The 23,115-nt window shown below is 36.1% G+C and overlaps 1 protein-coding gene across 3 annotated transcripts in view; it reads left to right on the top strand.

Annotated features, from left to right (window-relative positions):
* Positions 1 to 23,115, top strand: part of FAF1 (Fas associated factor 1) — a 203,682-nt gene that overhangs the window by 10,552 nt on the left and 170,015 nt on the right. For all 3 annotated transcript variants that reach the window (XM_063297915.1, XM_063297914.1, XM_063297913.1), the window contains exons 2-4: positions 4,390 to 4,458; positions 14,732 to 14,778; positions 20,416 to 20,624. In XM_063297915.1, the coding sequence (XP_063153985.1) occupies positions 4,390 to 4,458; positions 14,732 to 14,778; positions 20,416 to 20,624 (325 nt within the window). The remainder of the gene's footprint in view (positions 1 to 4,389; positions 4,459 to 14,731; positions 14,779 to 20,415; positions 20,625 to 23,115) is intronic.

The following is a 23,115-nucleotide window of genomic DNA, read 5'->3' as shown; positions in this document are numbered from 1 at the left end:
GGATGCCAGAACATCAAGGATCATTTGATAAGAGTATTTCCAATCCTCAGCAGAGTTCAAAAGTTTTTTTCTCTTTCTTTTTTTCCTGTCAACATGTATAGCAGAATATTATGAAAGATGATTTCAGAACATGGGATAGGGGAGACTGTATTTTCCTACATGAGGTACTTTGCATAGTGGAGAAAGTTTTATGTGTTGCCTGCCAGCTAATATTAGAATGTGTGGGTTCACCTTGTCCATTGAGAAGGTTCCCCTGCTATTTGCCCCATGCCAATATACCACTAATATGTGAAGTTGCTATCACTGATGGCATTCTGGTGGACGCTCTACAGTGATTCCTTGTTTTATATCACGACATATTAACTTTTGCTCTGTCTTGCAGAATATAGCAGTAATTGTAATGGCAATTAAACTAATGACAAAATACTATGGTACACAGCTTCAAGCGTAACCTTTCAGAAGCATAACTGTAGGATGTTTTTAATGAAATAACTGTTTTTGAATATATTTTAAGAATGGCCATTGAATAATAAACACATTAATTAAAAGCAAGTTTGCTACTTCATAAAATGTAAAGAAACATGCTGCAAAGAAACATGCATATGGAGCATCTGCTCAGTATGGTTCTTGGTTTTTATAAAACCCGCTTCTGTTTCTTCTTGCTTTCTAATGGAAAAGTTGCAGTTGGTAGTTAGGAGAAATCCTCTGCGAACAGGAATATAAATACTGAGTGTAAGCTGCACCCTTAAGTAAGTCTTCATGAAGATTTGTTGATAATGAAAACCGACTGAAGATTAATTAACGTCTGTTTTTTTGGCAATGAGCAGTATTTTAGATTCTTCACAGAAGAAATATAAATTGTTGGAAAGACCTCTTAAATATAATAAATATTCAAAATATAAAAGTAGAAATCACAAAAAATTATTAAAAGCACTTATTTACAAATTGTACCCTTCTTTCCCATTATACTCCAGCTGTTGATTGCAACGGATATATTAGGAAATATTTCTGATTTCCATTTGAATTTCCTTTAATCTATCTCAATTTTTCTTTTCCCTTAGAAACTATAACTTTAAGTCTAAGTCTGCCTTGTTATGTAATATATGATATATAAAGGAACCAATCTTCCTTGAATTTAGTTAAACATTTATAGTGAATATATGCTGTTAATTTTGCTATTGTTGTATATGCAAATTTGGTTTCCCAGCCTAATGTTATTGGCAAAGTATCTCTTTTCAAATGTTGTGACAGCTTTGTCCTTCCAGCTGTCAACATGTATCTTAATAAATTATGATGTTTCTTGTTTATGTTCTGAAACAAATCCTAGTTAAAATAGATGCAATATTCACCCACATGTAAAACTAGTTGCAGAGCTACTCCATAAACAAACCACATCTATTTTTTAATATTTCTCCAGTTACAGCATCTACATCTGCAGCCTTATATTTTTTCAATATTCTCACAGCATTTATGATTTCCTTTTCATCATTTATTTCTTGGACATTAATATTAATAGCATTTGCTTTAATTCTACTCCTTCACATATCATTGTTGTTCCTATGCAAATCTCTAATAGACTCCTCCCAGCATTCTTTCACTTTAGTTTGTTTGGCCCTATTCACCAACTTCAAAAACACTAACTTCCATCAAAATTGCATTGTGTTTTCTCTCTGTTTTTTAGTCTTAACCATTTTCTGCTCTCTTCGATAATATTCCTTGCAACTATCTTTTCCTCTCTGTATTCTGTCTTTCTACTGTCCTTGTTTTTTATAGCAATCATTCTCTTATATGCATTTTTCTGATCCACAACCTCTTTCCCTTTACCATTCCACCAAACATCCTTCTTCGTATTTCCCATTAGTATATTCCATATGTTTCTATGGCATTCTATGTAACAGCTGAAGCTGGCAAGGGAGAAACAAGCAAGACCAGACAGAATTATTACACAAACACAGATTCCAATCTCAAGGGTGGAAAAGGAATAGTTGACAATCTCCTGGCCTGAAAGGGCAGGAGGAAAAGGCTTAAGATTTAAACCCTGGGGCTGATTTGTGTATATGGCTTGTTTTGTGTTTTGCATCAGGCAGATGTTTTGTGTAAATATACTTTATTCTTGCAATAAAATAGCTAATCTAGAAGTATTGGGTCCTTGGTATTGGGTGCACCTCAGCAGCAGGAGGAAGAAGACAGCAAAGGTCAACTGGGGGTGGCGGGGTAGGCGGCAGTGGGGAAGTACAGGGCGGCCAAAAGGGCAAAGATGGGAAGTGGGCGAGTGCGGTGAGTTGAAGGGCATGCTGCGGTTGTAAATGTGGGTGGGCTGTCAAGTGTCTGAATTTTGATCACGTGACTGCATGGGCACTGCAAGAGCCATAACTTCGAGGACCAGTTGTAACTACCACTTGTTCAGCGCTGTTGTAACTTTGAACAGTCACTGAATGAATGGTCATTAAGCAAGGACTACCTGTAGAGCTTTTTAATAACTTAAAGAAAGAGTAGACTAGCTTACCAGCCTTAGTTGTATACCAGTGCCACATGCAGCATTCCTTGCTAACAGTGAGGACATAATACTGGTCAGAATTGGCACATTTTGCCCAGTATGCTATAAATGCAACCAAAGCCCAGTTTTACTGTACTCCCAAACCCAGTTTTATCCAAGCATGGCCATATCCTGCCATTAGGAAGTACATCTAACATACTGATGCACTCTGAATACATGATAATTAATATACACTTCTTTTTCCCTCCCTCCCTCTCTCCCTCCCTCTCTTAGATTTTGATGGTGTAAAATGTTCCAAAAGCTGGGGTAGAATTTGGAAACAAAACTGAAGCTGTATGCCACCTGGGTTTTTTACTGAGCTACAGGGACATGTACATAAGTCTGCTTTTATATGTGGATCAGGGAGAAAGTGTGTTTTGTATATGAAAAAAGAAAGATTGAAGAGAAACTGGGGTTACTAGATAGGAAATATACTATCAAAGCTGGTTTTAATTTCTGCTTTAGATACAGTTTGCCTTCATGATTTGCAAATGGAAGGCTTGTTATCTGTGGAAGATGTTTGATTCAGCAAAACAGTACCAATTACAAAAAGAGGAACAATTTTTGCCATCCCTCTCTCTCTCATAGCCACTTGAGTCCTTTCCCTCAAAAGAGAATTTTGTTTTGGGGGATCTTTCAGCCCTTCACAGTAGCTATTTGGAAAGTGCAAGTAGCTGTTGGGAAAGAAAAAAAAGTACAAATCAACTCTCGTTCCTTTCTACTGGTAGGAATGAAATCCAACTGTATAGTTTTAGATGTATATCTGAAATATGTAACAAATCTAAATGGGCTAGTATATGTGCCTTTGCACTTAACATACAGATATTATTTTACCAGCTAATGAACATTTTCCTAAACAAGTAAATGCCACTTTAAGGTGAAGAGTTTCCTTAGGACTGCTGCAGATAATTAAAAACTTTCCTAGTCAAATCTTCTACAGTCCCAATGATTACTAAACGCTGCTTTTTGTTACATGCACATTAAAATATATATGCATGCAGAATAATGCAAGGATGTATTTTCTTTTTTATCTAGTTTGACATGGAGTAAAAGTACAATTTTCTGGATGGCAGAGTTCTTTAAAATATCTAGGAAGATAGCTTTTCCAGTCCTATTTGTGATGATTTTTATTTCCTCCAGTTTTTATATTTTGCCTTGAGTGCCTTGTGTGTGAGAAGATAGATATGAAAACAGTTAAAAAGCAAATATGGTGATCCTTTTACTTGGATATATCAAAAGCTGAACCTAGGCCCTTTTGCATGCAAAGTTAACACTCAGTTATAGAGCTATATTCTTTTACTTTTTACTGATTGTCAAAGAATGTATAGGTATCCTTCTTTCAAGGAAGATATTTCATGATGATGATAGCTATGTTTATGTGATAAGCTGTGATGAGTCATACCTTCTAACTGAATGTATATTTGGCAACCACCATATAAGGAACTTGCTGAATGTGGCTGGATAGAGATCTTTTCCTCATAATAAAATGGGAACAGTAAGCTTTCTTTGAAAGACTGTTGCCTGATGATTGTTAAATGTTTTGCATATAGGAAGAGTTGTGTAAACATTCAGCTATACTACTGTAGTCTAATATCACCAAGCTAGCCATTGGATTAATAAGATGAATTACAAATTTGATAAAACATTCTTGGTTTACCAGCAGATGTCTAAATTTCCTGAATTCATATCATAGAGTCTAAACTCCTACATTTAATCTATGTTTATGTTTGAGATGTCTAGATATTAAGGGGCTGTGATCTTGCTGAATGTGGTTTGACCTGTTGGATTTTCAACAAATTAATATTTTTTGGGAGACCTTTTCAGCTGAAACTTTCTCCTTCTTCATTATTTAGGCATGTACTGGAATAGAAAATATTGATGAGGCTATCACCTTACTTGAACAAAATAACTGGGATTTAGTGGTAAGTATTTATTTTACTGGTTATGTGTTTGATGCAGTAAAAATGCTTAAAATCAGAAAAGATATTGCTAATCAGCAAAATGAATGGTACTATAGGCTTCCTAGATTTTGCACACAGGGATGCAAATTCACATTTGCAAAGGGAGTTCAAGGGTGACTTGTTTTCTAGTGTCTGTAATGAAGTCAGACCAGTGAGAAATTGATGACTCAATATTCTGGCTTCCGCTGACTATGCAATTTGTATTAACAATACCAATTGACTGTAGGAAGGTAGAGGGAGAAATTGCTGGAATTCTAGCATGGCTAGCTGGAAGACTGAAATTTCAAAGGATCCACTAGCTTAGTGTAGTGCTGTGTCAAATGTGCCACCCCATTTGCAAGCAATGGAAGATGTGATGTGGGTTTAAAGTGTTGGACTAGGAGGAGGAAAACCCTGGCTCTAGTCCTTTGTACCCAGGGAAGCTTACTGGGAAAATTTGGGGAAGTCACTCTCTCTCACCCTGACTTACCTCACAGGTTTTCTGTTGTGGGGAAAAATAAGAGGAGAGAACACAACATAACCTGCCTTTTGCTCCTGAATGAAAGACAGGTTAACATCTTAAATCAAGAAATACATGTTCAGGGTAGATGCTACAAAGAACAATAGGCCCTTCACTTTTGAAAAAAAGTAGTTTGGCATTGCAAGGAGCAGTAACCAAAGTTTTCTTATTGGCCCAACTGGTTGCAATGTTTTCCCATTGCCTTTGATTTTGAGTGATGTTACTCATGATGTAGCTTTGTCCTTTTTCAGGGTCTTGGGGCAGGGATGGAAGTTTCTCCTTTTACATCTTTGTAAGGATTCCATTTAGTTTTGGACATCATTATTGCTTTCTGATTTTACTGTGCTGTTCATGGTGACAAAGCATCAGTTGTATTTCCTTACCTTTGATCAAGTATCCTATGTCTCTGCGCTTTCTTTTTTCTTTTTTTCTTTTTTTTTTTTTGAGATCTGTATTGTGTATTGGAAGTGAAGTAAGGGTAACAGTATACAACAGAGTATGCTTTCAGGAGGATGCAACTTTTCTTTCCAAATTAATGGAGAGAAGGAGTATGCTATAGTGAAAAAAGAAATGCTAGCATCCTCTAGTCCAGTGTTTTGGTTTTTTTTATTGCAGTCTCATGGCTACTACTGACAACATGTACAGTCAAGTCTGATTTGGATTCCTTTCAGGGATCCATACAAAATGTAAATTTCCTGGACTTTTAAGAACAGGGTCTGTTTGTCCCGAGGGAATTCAGTCCTAGGCAGATTTTTATTCAGATCAAGTTCTTCAGATATGCAGTAAAGTATGACATATTTGGCAAATGCATGAGTTTAGAAAAGTGAAACCATGTCTCATAAGAAATATCTAGAGTCTGAGTGGGACAGTAAGCATGTGTAAGCATCTATTTGTTACTGTACTTCAATTTTCAGCAAATCTTTGCCAAACTCTCCTGCCAAAAATTCTCAAATCTACATACTCGTGCCAATAAAGATAATGCATTTTCATGGGTCAAAGAAAGGTTAAATAAGAAACAGAACGGGTATAACATTTCATATTGTACAATTGTAAAAAAGAGGTTAGTGTCAACTGATCTGTATTAGGAACTCAGATCTTCAGAGATACATTGAAAAGTTGGAAATTTATTGGAAATCTAGTTGTCTTTCTGTGAAGAAGAGAACATTCAGTGGCGTAATGTCACATAAACTGGGGAAACCTCAGTTTTCTGAATTTATCACTTTTGGAAGGAAATGCTCTGAGGATTATCTCTTATACCCAGAAGATAAGATATAATTATCTTATGGATTTAAGGTTTAATATTTAAAGCATTAAACAATCCTTACTGCAAAAAAAATTGTGCTGCCAGTTTTCATCATTTGTTGCTAAACTTCAGCAGTGCAGGGCTTTCAAAAAACGTTATTGGGACTGTAGATTGCCTTGCTCTGATTTTGATAGATAGAAGATACAGTGATGTGGGCCAAGAAGAGGAACGTATTTGGAACTTCATATACCTCGGCCTGGATAATGGAGACTCTCCTTTGTATTCTCAGAAACATGCTATTAAAACATAAGTACAGATACCTTTGGTTGCCAGAAGTTGAAAACGACTTGATGGAACATAATCAATCAATCAATCATAGACACTTTTAAATGTGCAGTATGCCACACTTTTTCATCTGCTAGTTACTAAATGTTTATCATGAAGAATTAGAATATTCAGATGTGCCCAAAGTTTTAGGTTTTTTTGTTGGCCAAGATGTAGTTTTCCTAGATGGTATTCATTGTATACTGGTGTGTTACTGTGCATCTGTACAGGTTCAGTGACTGTATTTTCTTGGAAAAAATAAAGGACAAACCTGAAAAAGGGGCAAATCTGAAAGAGGTTCATAAGGATTAAAAAAATTAATTGTTTATGTTTATAACTTTGCTTTACAAAGGAAAATTCAAGAGCAAAACTAAGAAAAATAAATAATTAAATTAAATAAATCTAAAGGACAGCTTTCTGAAATAAAGGATATATGGTCACTGTAGTTACAAGGGAAGAAAAGTGGCAAACTAGATTCCCCAGTGTGTGCTCTTCCAGAGAATGTCAACATGAAGAACTTTCTAGGCAACACTGTAAGTTTTGATGTTCTCCATAACGCACTTACTAGTTTTTTATGTAAAGTATGAACTATCTCATATGTTTCCTATATAAAATGGTTTATAGCTGGTAACTTGACTAACGTCCTGTGTATATATACTTTAGCAATGGCTTTGGAGGTATTTATAGAATTTTATTATCTTGCTATTGGAAAATTCAGAAAACGTATTTATAAAACTTTAGTTTCCAGGCTTGTTTTTCTAGCACAGTTCCTGTGCTCTTAACTGACATACAAGAAAAGTTGAATTCAAAAGCTGAATCTGTTTCTAACAATGCTATGACTGATGGAAAAAACCCTACTTTTGTGCAGCACGAGTATTTTGCCAGAAAAATAATGTATAAATAAGCATATCTATGTCTTTCCATTTATGTACACTGCAGTTAACTGAAAAGTACTGAAATATTCTAGAGCAGTAAAACAATCTGGTAGCTATGCATTTGGGTAAGGGGTAGGCTAAATGCCTAAGGATGCTGTTAATCTGGCCTACAGTATAAAGAAAGTTTTAGCTTGGGTTTTGTTTTTTAAATCTTCAGCTGTTTGCAAAAAAAAAAAATTAGGAACATGATAAAAACTGAGGTGCTGGCAGAAGTTTTGTAACCCTAACTTATTTCCAATTTCCAATTTGCTATTAAATATTATGTTCAATATGCATGATTGTGTAGGTATAAATCTGGAATGTTTTCTGTACTGCACAGTATCAGTACAGAAGTAAGCTTGGTGACAAAGTTATGAAAGTAATGTAAGCACCATATGCAACCTTATCTAAACAGTAGTTGAAATTTCATTACTGCAGTAATGAACTCTTTCTACTTCTATTATCCTTGCACAGCTGCCAGCAAGAAATGCAGAGTCATCAAGTGAGCGGCAAGGCTAATAAATGTCAATTTCTTTTTATGAAGAAGCTACTCTATTTCTTGCAATAGAGAGTTCTTTGTACTCATAGTCCACACAAAAGGCAGCACCTGAGAGTACAGAAGTGCTTGGCACTCTGTGGCTAACATTTTTTCTCCCTCTCGTTTAGCATTTCTTATCAAAAATTCATATGTTCAGTGTACCAAGTTTAAACCAGGTAGGAAGCATTTTATATATTTGTGTAAACTGTGATTAAATTGCTTTAAACAGTTAAAGGAATAAAACTTAAAACTGAATTAAAATACTACCCCAAAGCAAGAACTGAATTAATTAGGCAAAGGGTACAAGATTTGACTGTTTTAAATTAGCTAATTGATGCTTCTGGCTTTTGGAATATAGGGAATTTGCTTAAACTAAAAAAAAAAAAAAGCCCTAAAAAATCCACCTGCAGAACTATAGTTCTTTCTTTTGCCAAGGTCCACTGATAAGATTTAGCACAATAAAATCCTTTTGCTCTTCGGTGATGCAGTTATGTGAAGTTTCAATAATTTCCCCTCCCATCTGAAGACTTGTTAATACCATGAAATAAATTATTTTATAGGAGGGCATGAATGGAAGTGCACGTTGCCTCTCTTAACATTATTTGGATTTTGCAGCAACATTTGGTACTAGATTTAATATCTTCAGAATAACACATGTCACTTTCATGTAGTTCACATATTACATTTTTGGGGGGTGGTAGTTCTCAGGATGGTCTTCTCTTAACCACATTCTATCTACCGGGCTGCTTCTGAGGAAGAAATTAGACGGTATTGCTGCTCCTATTGCATTGATTAGGAGCTTGCAATCAGCTTCCATTTAGCTCTCCTACAACTATTTCACCAGAAGTCTCAACCTGATAATGACATTTTTATATAACTAAACTAATGCTTCAGTGTTCTGTTCCATCCCTAGCCCATTTCCATTTGAAGCAGACGGTTTAGGAAAACACTGTGTTGTGATGTTTGAGAATTTGGGAAAGTTAAATGTTTGGGAATTTGGGAAAGTTAAATGTTTTTAGAATCTTGCAAGATATTTATTAGGAAGAAAAGCATGCAGCTAAGTGCATTTCAAAATAGCTTTGATTTGGTTTCAGTGAGAGTAAGACCAGTGCCATTAGGTTCATTTTTTTAAAATTATGAATGTGACTTCATACTAGCAAGGCTATGATGTTTTAAGACTTGATCTCAGAAAAACTGAGATATCAGAGATAATAGATACATTGTAGACTCCACTTGGTTGCTCTAGGCTACTGGGAATTAGGGAAAAAAATGCAAATAAATATTAATTCCCAAGGATCATTAGAAATTTTAAAAACAGTGAATGATGAGATATGCTTGCACATCTGATAAATAGGAAGCGATCTAGTATGTATTATTTTGTATTTAATATATTAATATTTCAGTTCCTGTCTTAAGATTCGCTACTTGTATAAATCTGTGTTTTGCCTTCTACCAAAATATGAGGGTATGGCATGTAGTGGATATGTCCCCTGAGAAGTCAAAATCAAATATTCTTTTAGTTAAATAGATAAGGTTTATTCATATCTGACTAAACCAACTGGAACTTACTTTGGTCATAACTAAGTGCAAATGATTTCAGAGGGGTTATTTTATACTGTAAATGAGTCTGAATTCAGCCCATTATAAACAATTATATATTTCAATATACTGTATGATGTTTGGAATTCAGAATATTCCTCAGCAGCTTCAGTATATGAAAGGACAAGCTATGCATTATATAAATCTTTACAGTACATACATGTGTGCTGATATGCAAATACCCAACTGAACTACTGAAGACCCTCAGAAGAAGAAACAACATGCTGATGTGTGTGATATAAACTGGATTTAATTACAATTTGAAATTCTGATCTATTAATACAACCTTTTCAAACCTCATCCATAGTCCTCATCCATCTTTGCCATCAGGCTATTTGTAGAAGTGAAATGTAATGCCATGGCCAAAAAGGGAGGAATTAACAGCCTATCTTTAATTGCCTGATGGAGCCATTTGGAAAGATTTTATGTTCCTGTTGAAAGTCAAAATATCTACCTTAAGTGTCTAACGGCAAAAAGAATCTTACGTTTTTACAGCTGAATTTATTACACCTTAATGTTATTAATCTAGAATGCTTCTGTGTCCCACATTTGTTGTAAGTACGCAATTATTTTATTGCTATTTCATGTGCTTTGCATAATCATCTCTTTTTAAAAACCATATCTGATGGCAGTTAAATATTAAGCTCAGCTCTTGGGAAGTTAATATTAAACCTAGAAAGAACTACTTAAAGTTCTTTCTAAATGTATATTTTAGAAAGTGAGCAGATGGGAAGAATAGTGTTGTACTGGATCCATCCTTACGTCTTTAAAATGTCTAGAAAAAACATGGAAGGAAACAATGGAAAGAAGTCATCTTTGGATTTTCAGAAGGCTCATTGTGTATCCTGAAATTAGAAACAGTAATACAGAAAGACTTTCCTGGGAGTTCAGAGTAGTTCATTTATATTTTTCTTTTCAGTAAGCCTTGTTACTTTGCAGTATGGTAGACTAGTGTTATATTGTTATGAGACTGAGTTAAAGGGTGTGTTCTAATGTTAATCTTAGCAGATCTGTAGATATGACACGTTTTTAAAATGAGATTTCCCAAATTTTTGCTTTAAACACTCTTCTATATTGCTTCTTTATAGATAACAGAAAATATTATTTTGGAATAATGGTGTCCACGCTTTCTGGGCGTAAATGTATGTGTTAGAATCAAAGGTATCTATTGCTATTAAAAAAAAGGATGTGTGGAAATAACATCAGAGGCTTCAGAGGATTGTTTTGTATAATTGTTTTAATTTACAGTTGCCTATATATAATTGTACTCATTTGATTTATTCTGATTTCATTTGCTATTTTTATTTCATGTTGCTGGTCATTGACCAATAAACATTACTACTACTACTACTACTTGCACATCTGTTTTCAATTTTTAAATTAGCAATTGGGTAGTGCAAAATATTTGGAAAGACACTTTGGAGGCACTCCTCAAAAGCCAGTGCTCAGTTTATTGCCTGAATTTTTATTCAATTTCTACCAGAAATTCATGGTAAAACCTGCCATTATTGATTCAACAGTTTGCTGCTGGGTTTTGATACCAGGATATTGGAAGGGTGCCAGGGGCTGGAAAAAAAAAGTCTGGGGCCCATGAATTGCCTGGATCAGGGCTCAAATAATCATTGAAGTTTTTATCCTTTTAGCAGCAATATTTTTTATTTCACCTACTTGAAAAAAATTCTTTAAACCGGGGTAAATAGTGATGAATTTGCATCATTTTCTTATTTAACTCTTCCTTCCCTTCTACCTATCTCTATAAAGTGCCTCTATAAAATATACTACCTAAACAGTATTTCACCCAGTCAATTGCTAAGTTTCAGTAGAGAGTTTCACTTGGAGTCCCCAATCTAATCTTGCACTCTGTCCATGATGTCACACTTCTTTTCATGTATTATATTGTAATTGATCAAATAGGGACTTTGTGGTTTTAACATGTTTGAATAAACTAATATGGGTGTCTCATCCAGTATTTATTAATGTACTTATTTATCAAATTTATAAGACCGGCAATCCCATGAAGACTGAGCAGTGAACAACATTAAACAGATCAAGGCACAAGGCAGCAAAGAAAAGAATGTTGCATGTCCAGACAAGAAGGATATTTCAAACTAACATGCAGAATCCTATAAGAGGCTTACCACCTATCCTAGCCCAAGGCTTGGTGGAGAAGCCATGGTTTTCAAGATCTTTTAAAAGCAGTCAAGGTAACAGCCATACAGATCTCTGGGGGATGCTTTTCCAGAAGGCAGGTGCTGTGAGAGAAAAGAACAGCTTCCTGGCTCCCATCAGACATGGTTTAATCAATGGGGACTGGGAGCATGCCAACTCTTTCTCATTGGCAAGATGGGCAGAAACTATTGGAGATAAATTATACCTTAGATAACCAGGCCCTATGCCATAATGGTCTTTATAGGGTGTAAGCAGTAGCTTGAATTATACCTGGTAGCCAACTGGGTTATCATGGGACAGAGGTATTCAAGCAGAGGATGTGAATCGAGGAAAACACACAGGCTGCACACAAGTCTCAAATGTGGAAATGTCAGCTCCATCCAGGACTAAAAATTGAAAATTTTTGGGATTGGGTGGCCCAAATACCTACAGCCACTAGGTCTTGCTAGGGTTGAGCTTTAGTCTGTTGTTCGCCACTCAGGGCCGCAACTAGGATCTGTGTCACCCGGGGCAAACATGGATTCCATGCCCATTTTGGCGCCCCCCCAGCGCTCATTTTGGCGTCCCACCAGTGCGGCGCCTGGGGCACATGCCCCACTTGCCCCCCCCAGTTGTGGCCCTGTCCTCATTCATACCCTTGTTGCTTCTGAACACTGGGATGAGACCTTGACAGTATCGCTTGGTCAGCCTAGTGTTGAGACGTAATGCTGGGTGTCATCAACCCACTGATGATACTAAACCTGAACCAGTGGATTACGTCACCCAGTAGATGCTAAACAAAAGGTGTGAGAACGTTGAACTCTATATGATTAATCTTCAAATATCTGCATATGTTCTTCCTAACATTTCCTTTCTTGAGTAATGATATATACTGCATTTGCTTGAAACTAAAACAAACCCAATTTTAAAATAATTGTCCCCTAAAATAGATCAGACATAAAAAAATTATAGACACAAAAATCCTGTGCGGTGCCCATCTTCCTTACCTTCAGTCCAGTTGAAACCAATCCCTAAGTGTGTGGGTATGTGGTTGTGACACTTTTATATGTACATATACACACTTGTGAGAAGCCACTCTCAAAAAAGAATATGGCTAGTACAAAAAAAATAGGTAAAATTAATTTAATAAATAACTACTAGTTAAAAATGGAGGTAAAATAAATACCCATTTGTAAAATTAATTGATCCTCTGCTTGCATGCAAGCATATACAGAATGGGATGGTTAGAAGCAATTGTGTGATTATAGAAGGGTGGAAGGGCCTTCCATTCTTTAATTTTCATCATTAGCCCTTGAAATATTTCTGTGTACATGTGCAGGAAAATCGGTAAGTGCTGGAGATAGCATTATGTTCAGTTGCTGATTACTACAAAGCAGACTTTAATACATAAATAATAAGTGCAAATAAAACAAAATAGCAATGGGATATAATAAAACATTGATTAAACGTGGATCAGAATAGATTAGCTTTTAACAGATGAGCAGCTTCCTAGGGACAGAATTCCAGAGATATGGGACTGTCACCAAAGAAGCCCTGTCGCTGGTTTTCATCAGCGTCCTTGTTCCTGTGGAGAACAAAGCCTCAGTGAATATTGTTCTCATGTAGTTGTATACTCTCATGTCAGTAGTAGGGGACAACTACTTAGCAACTGTATGGAAGGCATTGGCTGTAACTCCACTGGTTATGTCAGCCTTACCAGGCAGACCAGACAAAAAACACGACCAGATAAACTAATTCTATTTTATTGTAAAACTACATTAACAGTACCTTGTAAGTCTGAAAGTACAGTTCTCCCGCCTTCATCTTTACAGCCTGAGAACTTAGGGAGGGTGCCTTCTGAGGCTCCGCCCACTATGAAGCTGTGGGCTATGCTGTCTTTCATCTGACCATTCCCTAGGCAGCATCTCTTCACCCTGTCTCCCAAGGTCATTCCCACATACTGTTATAGGCTATAATTCCACTGCTGCCTTTGAACACTGAGCACTGAAATACAGCAAGACTGTCCTACCCATTTCTCTTCCTAGTTTTGCCTAGGAAATAACCTAGTCATTGGTTATCATCAGTAGTTACCTTCTGTCTGACATTTTCTCTGGATTTCTCTTTTTTCTTTTATAAAAGGAAAAGCAAATAAAAAAATGGTAGTGCCACTATGTGTCCACCTTAGATTCAATTTTCTGTGCAAACAAGTTGGAAATACTGAGTGGGTATTGTTGTCAATTCTGTCTGTTCATTACTTAAAATAATTTTTCATAAATGTAGAGTATGATTCTGCAAATTTTTGTTGGCAAAGAAAATTAGTATCCCAGTTTAATCTTAATGCTTCAAAACGCACATTGGACTTGTAACATTAAGGCAGTTGTTACCTGAGGGGGGATTGGGACAGCTGCTCCTAAGCCTTTCTCTGCTTGTGTGTATGTGCTTGCACAAACGAAACATGCTAGGAACACCAGTGAAATAGCTGTGCAAGCAAATCCATGTGAAAACTGCTGGAAAAAGCCTTTGAAGCAGTTGTACTGACCCTTCTATGTTGGAGCTACTCTAAGGCTTTAAAGAGGGTGCTTTGCTTAGACTAGTACACTTTGTGAAGTGCTCCTTTCAGATGCTTTGTACAGTTGGCAGACAATGTATTTGGAGAGTTCTTCATTTCTTTTTAAACAAGCTTTCTCACCTTCAGTTTGGCCATTTTTAAGCTGAACTTAGGTCCTAGTGTCTTCATGGACACATCCATATCTCAGCAGGCAACACTACTTGTCTAGCCTTGGAAACTAAGCATGATCAGGGCTGATTAATACTTGGTGGGATTCAGGAAAACCAGAGCTGTAGGCTAGACTGGGAGGTCAGAAAACATCCCAGAAGGCAGTGACAAACCACTTCCATATTGTTGCCATGAAAACTATACAGTTGTCATTTTTGTCTAGAAAATTAAATGCTGTATGCTTCTTTTTCAGGCAGCTATCAATGGAGTTATACCACAGGAAAATGGCATTTTAGAAAGGTAAGTGGTGATTATTTATTTATTTATTATCCTGGAAGTATTATGGAATAATTTCTACTTGCACTTCTAATTCCTTCGTGCAATTGAGCTTTAAAATACATATTATCTAAATATGAAGCTTTTATTAAGCAATACAAGGAAAATAGATTAATGTCCAAATTAATTTGTCAATACTTAAGTGTCAATTAGTCTTAGAAATTTCACCACCTATCTATACTTCAGTAGATCTTGCTCAATAGAAGTAAGATCTTACTTCTTCCAATGAAATTATTGTACTAATTAATGAACACATTTCCCTAAATCAAGATTGAAACTGGTGAGGTTGATGATCAGTCAAATGTTCTTGGTGATAGGCCAAGAAATGTACCCTCCTCCACTTAACATTCAGTTGGTCCCTTTAATTCAGTAATGGCTTACATAGCAGCGCAATCTTCTAAATCTAAGAGACGTCTTTATTTATATCAGGTGCAAGACTTGTAATGTTCCCCCAAAGTTGAAAGCTTGTGGACTGGGAAGTTTGGGGATCCAAAGCCTCTTTCATTGAACTGCTAATTGTTATTCCTACTTTCTGATACTGGAAAGGTAACATTTGCTAAGAGGGAATTTTGAAATCGGACCTCTCTGAGATTGAAATCTCACTTTTCCTTCAGAAGAGGGATTTATCTTATTGCCCTTGAAATGCCTCCCATTTGCCATAAAAGTGTATCTCTAAAAACAGTGTTAATTATTCATATACTGTATGGCATTTTTTGAGACCATTTAGTTGTATTCACTTTATGCTTGCATATTCTGTTTAATGTTTTGTTTCTTAATTTCTGTCTTCGTTGATTTGTAAGTTTGTGGCATTGAAAACTAGCTAATTAATAATATATGTTAGTTAGTCTGCATTAAATCTTTGAGCATTTTAGAGTTGAGCTGAACAGAGATTATCTGTGTATGGAATTAACAAATATAATAGCTCAGGATTCTTCCAGAAAATAAATTCCATTATGTTCAGTTGCTTTTAAAATTAGACTAATTTTGCTGTACAGTAATGCAACTCAAATGGTAAAAATAAAATTCAATCTGTCTACCTCATCCAAGGACTATGTGTACATACCTGGATTTTCAGTCCTCTTAATTTTGCTATATCCATGTACCTCAGAAGGTTTCCTCTAAAGAATAGCATTCAGTGTGTTGTAATTTGTAAGAAACTACAGCTGCCAATCTGTGCCTGTAGAAGTACTTTTGGACAGTATGAGGCTGTTTGGCTTCAACTATTATAGTACAGCAATAGATGACTGTTTTATTGGGGCTCAGTGAAAGAGTGGAAATTGTTGAAAATGTCCTAAAATTTCCCATTTCTATTGTTTTAGCCATCAAGCCCCAGTATTTTAACACCAATTGATTGCATTTTTTTTCCTAAATAGAGGTGACATTCACTTTATATGCTTTGTCCTGCTTTTAGTGGGACAGTGTGTAAAGTGAAAAAATATTGTCCCTGTGATGAGTGCAAATCAGTGCTGTGTGGAGAAAGAGAATTGTGCTTGTAAAGTCAGGCTGCTTGTGTTGTGTTTCTGAATTGCGTATGTACAGGGAAACACACAAACTCAGAACCAAACAGAGAGATCAATGTGGTTTGGGAATATGAGGACTGATCTCTTTTCCTCTTCTGCTTAGTTTTGAAAGCCAACTGCGTTGACCATCTGGCCGGAAAGATCTTCACAAGCAGTAGTCTTCTTGCTTCCCACTCCAGCACAGAAAAATCTCTGAATTCCATGCCAATATATTTTTGCATGGAAATGTATACACCTAAATACAGCACACCCATTGTTCATCTTAACTCTGAAACTGCCCATAGCTTTGGAGTTGAGAATTACTCTTTGTTCTTTCTGATTAGCAAGAAAGAAAAGAGGGTTTTGTATAAAAAAGAATCACAGTGCTCTATTTTTTGTTTGTTTCCCCTTCATTCAAACATAATTTGTGATGCAGAATGATGCAAATTACTATAGCTGATGGTTAAGATGACAAATGCTCTGATATTAAAATTGTGCAGATTTGTCAGCAACAGTTCACTGTGTACTTCAGTTAAACAGTGACTGAGTTGTTGTTTATAAGTGTATGCTTATTTTTTGCACCATAGAACTGAAAAACCAAAAGTTCAATATAAGCTTCCCGTTTTGAAAAATAAATAGGAGAGGAGACATTTTAAATTGCTGGCACACTTATTAATATATTAAGGATTTTAAATACATACCTCATGATTCTGTAACAATCAGAATTTATATATTTATTAATTTATTCAATTTGTATGGCCACCCATCTCAAGAAATGACTGTGGGCAGTGAACAATCTTAAAATAAATTAAAAACAATTCCAATCACAAATACAAAAATTATAATACACAGCAGCAAAGAAAGATATCACAATTGACAGTTGCTATCACAGCCAGAAGACAGGACCCTTCACACACACAAGGCCTGGACATCGAACCAGGTCTTCAGGGCCTTGCAAAAGTCCAGAAAAGTCAGGGCCATCCTAATCTCTGGAGGCAGAATGTTATTAGCAGGTGCTATGGCAGAAAAGGCACACTTCCTGGGCCCCGCCAATTGGCATTCCTTGGCTGACAGGACCTGGAGCATGCCCATCCTGCTGGACTGGATTGGATGGGTAGAAACAACTGGGGAAAGATAGTCTTTCAAGTAACCCAGCCCCAAGCCATGAAGGGCTTTAAAGGTGACAACCAGCACCTTGATTTGCACCTGGAAGCACATGGCAGCCAGTGCAGCTCACAAAGTAGTGGTGTTACATATGCCAAGTAGAGTGCATTGCTGTAGTCCAAACGGGAGGTCACAAAGGCACGAGTGGCAGTGAACAGGGCCTTACTCAAATCATATTCCTTTTTAAAATTCTTCCTGGCTGAATGAAGTGTTGGAAATAAATTATGTAAAGGTGGTCAGGTCTGTGTGCCCTTTACCTGAATAACTTTTCAAAAACTGAAGAGAACAGGACCAAATTTAGTGTGAAGCAAAAGAAAGATTGTGTTTGAAAATGGACTGAGTCAGGTTGGGGGCTGTGAAGAAAAAAATCCCTCAGGGCATCCCCCTGGGAGAGGCAGTGGGAAGCAGCTCAGAATGCTGTTGACTCTTCCATTCTGTGTTCCCCTCCTTTCTCCCTTCTGATCATATGACCCAGAGGGAGTGTGGGCAGCCCTCCTGTATATATCAGTGTATGGCCATTGTTAGTAAAGGATTGGAAGGAATTCCAGAAACTATACTTTGCATGATTTCCTTGCCTTGTAGGACATGCTGATGATCTTTTTTTACAATTTAGAAATAGGGAAAAGTAATTAAATACTTTGTCTGAATTATGAAGATAATCTCCTTGTGATCCCTGAAAAAACTTTGTTCAGATATAAATAATAATAGTGCCCAATTGAGTATCTTCCTCCTTCCTTTCTGCCTCCCCTTCCTGCATGTTTCCAAAGGAAAGGGACTCCAGAGTGGAGCCTATGGAGGTATGTGGCCAGGTGTTTCTCTTTTAGAGAGAGTCCTATCTGGCATTGCCATGACACACCATAAGAGAGCATTACAGAACAAAGGGAAGGAGAGAGTCTCTGATAGATAATTGGTCTTAAGCCAAGAATGTGCAATGTTTCTTAAGTACTTGAGCATGCATACCAGAGTATTTCCTAACCCTAACCCAAACTCCCTGGACAAAAAGAGTGAAGAGAGCCAGGACAAAGCTCCTTAAAAAGTATAATTCAGTTGATTAAATATAATATTAAATATAATCAAAGCATTTATTTTTCCCCCTTCTGTTGCATGAAAAATAGTAGAAGGTTTTGGAGAGGTTCTGGATTCTGGGGGGCTGCAAATTGTACATCCCTGTTCAAAGCCATGTAGTTTTTACAAAATAAAAATATACTTGGAAAAAACAGGAAGCCAATGTAGTTTTCAGTGGGTGGAATGTCTTCTGTATTATCTATGTTCAGTGTTAGTTATATTCCATGAGTACTCTTTAGGTATATCTATATGGGAAAGAAAAGGAAGAAGTATATTTTATTTGTATAGTTGCAAATCAGACCAAAATGAAGCAGCATGTCCTATCAGATGTTTTACATATTTGTTAATAAACAAATCTGGGATAGTGCATTACAAAAGTCAGTTACTATGATATACTGTATACCACCATTTTGCAGTATTTTGTATTTATTTAATATCCAGATTGATATTTTACACTGTTTTCAAATACAAAGGCATATTTGAAACTGTGTTTTCAGTTTAGCATCTAGTTCATTATATAATTACAAGGGTGCTTTTAAAAAGCATCCAGACTAAAAAAGATAAGGTAAGTCCTGACAACTGTTAGGATTATTGCAGGTCAGGATGTTAGCAGAATTAATTGGAGGTCTATTTAGTTATGGCAAATAATTCTGAGAATCAAAAGGTCGTTGTTCAGGAACAAAATGCTTACCACCTGTGGCTTCATTTCTGCACTGTTCATGGAAGTAACCTTAAATAGTGTTCATAAACTGAAACCAGTTGTTTGAAGAACTTGCCTATCTATTGTTACAGATTTAGGAAGATCTACACAAATTTATTTAACAGATTCCCCAAACAAAGCAAAATAATCAAGTCTTCCTTACAGGATCTTTTGAGAGGGATATTATGGCATGCCAAATATCAGAACAAAACTCAAATATGATACAATACCATTTCATTTATACAAGATATAACTGAGTCAGATGATACAAAATGTGGCACCCAAGCAAAGTGGAACTTTAAATATATATTAAACATTAGTGTTAAATATTAATCAGGATTCATTCATTCATTCATATTTATATCACCAAACTTTGGAAGCTAGCCCAAAGTGAAGGTGAGGCAGAGTACAGAATGTGGGTTGGTCATCAGCTGTAACATGATTGTAAATGGAATCTCTTTCGTTCTTGGATTGATCATTTGCCAAGATGAATAGGGAAGGAAGGAGGTAGGGACTCCCCTTTGTTTGGCTGCCCAATGTTTTGTCTTTGGCCAGCTCCCAAATATTTATTGTTTACCTTTCATTTGTATATGCTTTCATATACTGTATGGCAAGAAGTCTTGCTCTGTTGTTAGTGGTTGCACGCTTAGGAAGATGTGAATACTTTGCCACTTTGCTGTCTGGTATTTTATAAGTTTGCTTGTTCTCACAACATTCTAAGGCAGTTCTTAGTTTACCTTCCTCTTCTATAAGGACATCATGTTGTATCTATACAGGCTTCTTCCTTCTGATTGACTTCTTCTTGTAGCCATGAAGTCTTCTGCTGATTGATTCTTGTTCATGGGCTGGTTCAGGACATGAGGTTTGGTGTAGGCTTTAGCACATTCTGCTGATACTTAGTACACTCCTAGACACTCTCTATTCTGCTGACCTTTTTTGGATATTCATATTGTCTGTTTTATGTTTTCAGCATTTTATCAACTACTTTGTGACTGCCTCAGAAATTTCTACTCGTTCCTTATGCATATTCTAAATGGTTTGTACAAATCCAAGCCTTTTGCCCCAGCTAGTACACATAATTTACAATAATACATGTAATCATGTGAGCATGCATAAATTGCCCTAAATTTGGAAAACTGTCTTTATTTGAAATCAGATTGATGTGTTTTTCAGTGATTATAGTGGAGAGTCTTTACAAAGGCCTGCCTATGGTCCTGCTAGTCATCCTTCGTCATCATCTTCAGCACCTTCCTCCTCGTCTATATTTCGCCATGTAGTGCCATCCAGACAAATAGTGGAAAGACAACCACGAATGCTTGACTTCAGAGTGGAATACAGAGACCGAAATGTGGATGTGGTACTTGAAGACAGTTCTACAGTTGGTAAGAAACTGAGGAAAAAAACAAAACTAAAATAAGAAGTATATTTAACTATAGTACAAATATGTATAAGATCTGAAATTGACAAGGCACTAGTCAGGCCAGAGAGAACCATTGTGTAAACATGCAGCAGGTGCATTCCAATCTCTAGCATGGGAAAAGCATGGCCAAAAGTCCATTCACGTGAAAAGGCAGGAGGAGAAGTTTTAAAATTTAACCTTGAGGCTGATTTCTGTGTGTTCTGTAGTACTCAGGTCTTTGTATATACGACCCATTTCTTTTCTGCAAAGAAGCAATTTATCTAGCTTTTTTTTGTGAGTGGTAGTGGTTTTCATACCTGTTTTTAGTGTTCTATTACTGTCTGTGAGCTGCCCAGGGTTATGTTACATAAGATGGGCAGCTACATAAATCTTTTAAATAAATTAATAGCTCTGAAGTTCTGCTGTTACTTATTTCCTGAAAGAGTAGAGATTTATAGGCATAACTGACCTGAAGTCTGACATGTTTCTTTGAGGGGCCGGGGGAAGGTATATAAGAGTATCACTTGTAAAGTTAGTGTTATTCTACCTCTCAGGAAACAAGGAGTGGGAGAAAACATGGATCAGCTCTTTCAATATTTGAATTAATAATTTATTGTATGACAGGGGCCAAAATAATGATCAAAAATACCATAGCCCATGTTAATGCAATGTACAATATCTCTGTTATACCACTTGAGAATCACAGAGCAGATATGCTTTTGAATTCAGCTCAAAGATTACAAAATGTTGTGCTTGAATTGGTGCCAGAATTAAGAGAGGTATCACTGTGACTGAAAAAAAGGGGGAATTCTGCTGTCATTGTAAAGTCATCTTGGAGTTACTGATTTGCAAAATGCAGCGATTTCTTTTATGCTGTAAACTGTACCATTACACTTTTCAGAGATGGTATTTGTTGTGCTAGAATTAGTGTTATGTATTGCAGTACCTAATTTTCCTCTCTCTTTAGTAATCCCATAATATTCATACTTTATTTTCCTCCCTTGAGTAACTGGATAGAAAGAAGATGCAATTTTATTATTTGTTTAAAACCGTTTTGCACATTCTGTCTGATTAGGATAGCAAACAAATGGTTCCTTTAAAATAAGTATTTAGTTTAGAGATGCTATATCAAAATAATATGCATATTGTGTCAAGTATTTGCCCAGAATCAGCTAAGTTAAAAAAAAAATAGTATGTAATATATAATCAAAGAGTGACACCTAGTGGCACATATATGCTTTTTTTTCTGAGCAGGTTGTTTGGCTATTCATGTCCTACCCATTATTATGCTCAGTTCTTCACTGGGTTGTGCCTTGTTTTGAAATTGGTTGAAATCCAAGTTCTCAGTCTCTTTTTTGATTTTGCACAGTTCCAAATGAGAAAATAATATCAATGTTTTTCAGATCCCTTCAGTTAATAGATAAGTAAGATGCTCATGTTTTATCAGGCAGGGGACTATTACATTTTGGGAGATTTTTTTTTTATACAAGTTGATGCTTAATTTTCTAGAAGTGGCAGGGTATAAGAGACATTTGTGTTGACATGAAAGAGAGGATGAAATACGATACCTCCTGAAATATATGTATCATGGCCACAAAGTGTGCGTTTTTCCTTCTCCAAAGGAAAAAAGTTTCCCAGGGAACTAAACAGAAATATAGATATCTATAGAGATTTTTCACATAATTCTGTATTTATCTGAAGCAGTTTTCCATATGTGCAGATATATCATGAAGAGAAAATATGTAAGAACATTAGACAAAGTATCTCTAGTGTGAAGCAGGCTATGTTGATTCAGATGTAAATATACCTCTGTATATTAGGATAAGGGTGAAAAAAAATCAGGCTCCATTCTTTTTTTATGTCCTAAGTTTCACTTTTTACTAGACTGGATATCTTGAGAGAGAGAGGCCATACTTTCATTAGTGTTTCAAGAGTATTTTAATCCCTTCCATCTGTATCTTGCTCAGGGTTGATTCACACATTATAAGGAAACAAAGCTGGATTGGCCATCAGCTATGCATTCAGTGAAGCTACGATTAGCTACCACATTAACATATTTTGTAGAACATTTATTTATAACTATTTTATACATTCAAGCTTGTCCTTTTAATAGCAAGATTAAGTTCTTCCGTTCACATCCCTGCAAAAGCAGTTGTGGGCCTTGTGCGTAAATGCTTCTGTCAAAGTCAGATGCTTATTATTTTTTTTCTAGTGATGCAATTGCACAAAATGTCCACCAGGTGGAAGGAACATATATCATGTGAATAGAGAAATAATTAAAATCATCAAGAGCTTGGATGACATCTGCTTTTTGGCATGTGACTAATATTCTGCATTTGATCATATTATATTTGCTATTGAGCAACAGTTGCTAATTCTGTCTTGTAGGTTAATTTAATGCTTGAAAGGGTTTTGAATAAAATAACAAACTTGTCTGTGGAGCTTAGAATCAGAACAGTAATTTTGGTTTAGAA

This window comes from Candoia aspera, chromosome 3 (genome assembly GCF_035149785.1).
Source record: "Candoia aspera isolate rCanAsp1 chromosome 3, rCanAsp1.hap2, whole genome shotgun sequence".
NCBI lineage: Eukaryota > Metazoa > Chordata > Lepidosauria > Squamata > Boidae > Candoia > Candoia aspera.
This window is presented reverse-complemented; position numbering and strand designations above follow the sequence as displayed.